The following is a 1,644-nucleotide window of genomic DNA, read 5'->3' as shown; positions in this document are numbered from 1 at the left end:
TCTTTCCCTGTCCCTCCCCGTTAAAAATACACCATCTCCCATTGTTCTGGTTTCGACACGAATGTCGTTGACTCACAGGCAGGCAAGAGCCATTTAAAAAATCCAAGAAATGAAACTACAAGATGGGTCGAGTGGTTCAAGCGGAGATTGCTGAATCGTGGATAATCAATTTGTAAGCACCAGTTTTACGTTAAGGTTTGTTTTATTTTCGTACATGATGTTGAATCTTTGATTTTTTTTTCTTTTTTTTTGGCAACTTTGCCAAAAAACTTCACAGGCGTCGTTCCCCTTTCTGCTCCCAGGGAGGACCAGAGGAAGAGTGCCCAGCGTTGTCAGTCCTTTATTTGCTCTTCACCAGCATTTTTCGTTTTCGGCAAAAATATACTGTAGACGCATATAGATATGGAGAGATTTTTTTTCCCATTGCTTTGTTTTACACCTGGTTGTCCTTCCGTATTCTGGAAAAAACCATGACAGGACGCAGGAGTAACAAGAGAAAGCTTCTTGGCAGAGCTTCAAGACAAAGACGAACAAACAGGAGAACTCCAGCTCGAAGGTGAATGCTACAGGGGAGGTTCCTCTTCCATGGGTTCATCATCGGGTCTGGGTGATTTCACAGCCAGGCAGGATGGGAAGCGAGGGAAGAGAGAAAAGAGGGTTGAGCACAACAGAGTTGGACAATTTGTGGTGCTAAGTCTCACGCCTTACGCTCCCATCACCTTCCCACCCAGGCTCCTGTGCTCAGATGGTTCACCTGAAATTAAAATCTGCCACCAAGAAGGGTGTTTAGGCAACCTGTTTTCATTTGGGCAACGTTAACATTTTTTTTCAGCAAAATCAATTTCCTCTCGTGGTCCAGAACGATGTTCAGCTCCGGCTGGGTCAGGCACAGTGTGCACCATACTGAGGTGACACACAGAGTTCAGGGCACTGCTGTTCTCCTGCAGCCCAGGAGGTCTTTAGAGAACCCGTGGAGGACAGGAGATGTGTGTGCCATGGTTAAAAGCAGAGGATTAACCTAAAAGGTTGCCCATCGTGGCTTTTCCTGCACTGGAAGACTCCAGGGTGTGATGATAAATGGGAAGGAAAGCAACTCACCTCTTCTCAGCTGGCTTCACGCCCACTGACAGAGATGCCATGGCTGTTACCGTCTCCGCCTCCTCATTCTCACACTTCTGAGCCTCGACCAGGGAGTACCCCACCGTGGAGGCGTAACGCTGGAGTGAATGCCAATATTTGCCTGGGGGAGAGGCGAAGAAGAGAGGCGGTCAGGGCACCTGCACCCTCACAGGTCCAGCTTTCCCAGGCACAGCAGAGGGCTGAGAACCACCTGGGGAAGGCTCAACTCGCCTATGCAAAATGCAACCTCGATCCACACTCACTTCCTGGGACCTCAAGACAGTCCTTGGAAGTTGGAGGTGGAAATGGGTTCCTGGGAATGTGGCCAAGAGAGACCCAGCCTGTGAGGTGAGGCCCCTGTGGGCTACACGCCACGCTACTGCGCTACCAGAGGAGCTGCTACGCTGCCCTGTCTTGAAAAGCCAGGTTTTAAATCCGAAAGGTATCGAGAGCATTGATAAACATGCACCTGTACATCCCTTAAGGACACCTGGGATGTCAAAGCAGGGCTGAATCACTGCCTGG

The 1,644-nt window shown here is 49.6% G+C and overlaps 1 protein-coding gene across 1 annotated transcript in view; it reads right to left on the bottom strand.

Moving 5' to 3' along the window:
* Window positions 1-248: 248 nt before the first annotated feature.
* HDAC4 (histone deacetylase 4) overlaps window positions 249-1,644 on the bottom strand; it is a gene marked incomplete at its 5' end in the record, with an annotated part of 152,471 nt that continues 151,075 nt past the window's right edge. Inside the window, 2 exons of the mRNA XM_009870903.1 lie at window positions 249-603; window positions 1,099-1,240. Coding sequence (XP_009869205.1) covers window positions 564-603; window positions 1,099-1,240 — 182 coding nt within the window. The remainder of the gene's footprint in view (window positions 604-1,098; window positions 1,241-1,644) is intronic.

The sequence above is a fragment of the Apaloderma vittatum genome, unplaced genomic scaffold (assembly GCF_000703405.1).
Source record: "Apaloderma vittatum isolate BGI_N311 unplaced genomic scaffold, ASM70340v1 scaffold11406, whole genome shotgun sequence".
NCBI lineage: Eukaryota > Metazoa > Chordata > Aves > Trogoniformes > Trogonidae > Apaloderma > Apaloderma vittatum.
This window is presented reverse-complemented; position numbering and strand designations above follow the sequence as displayed.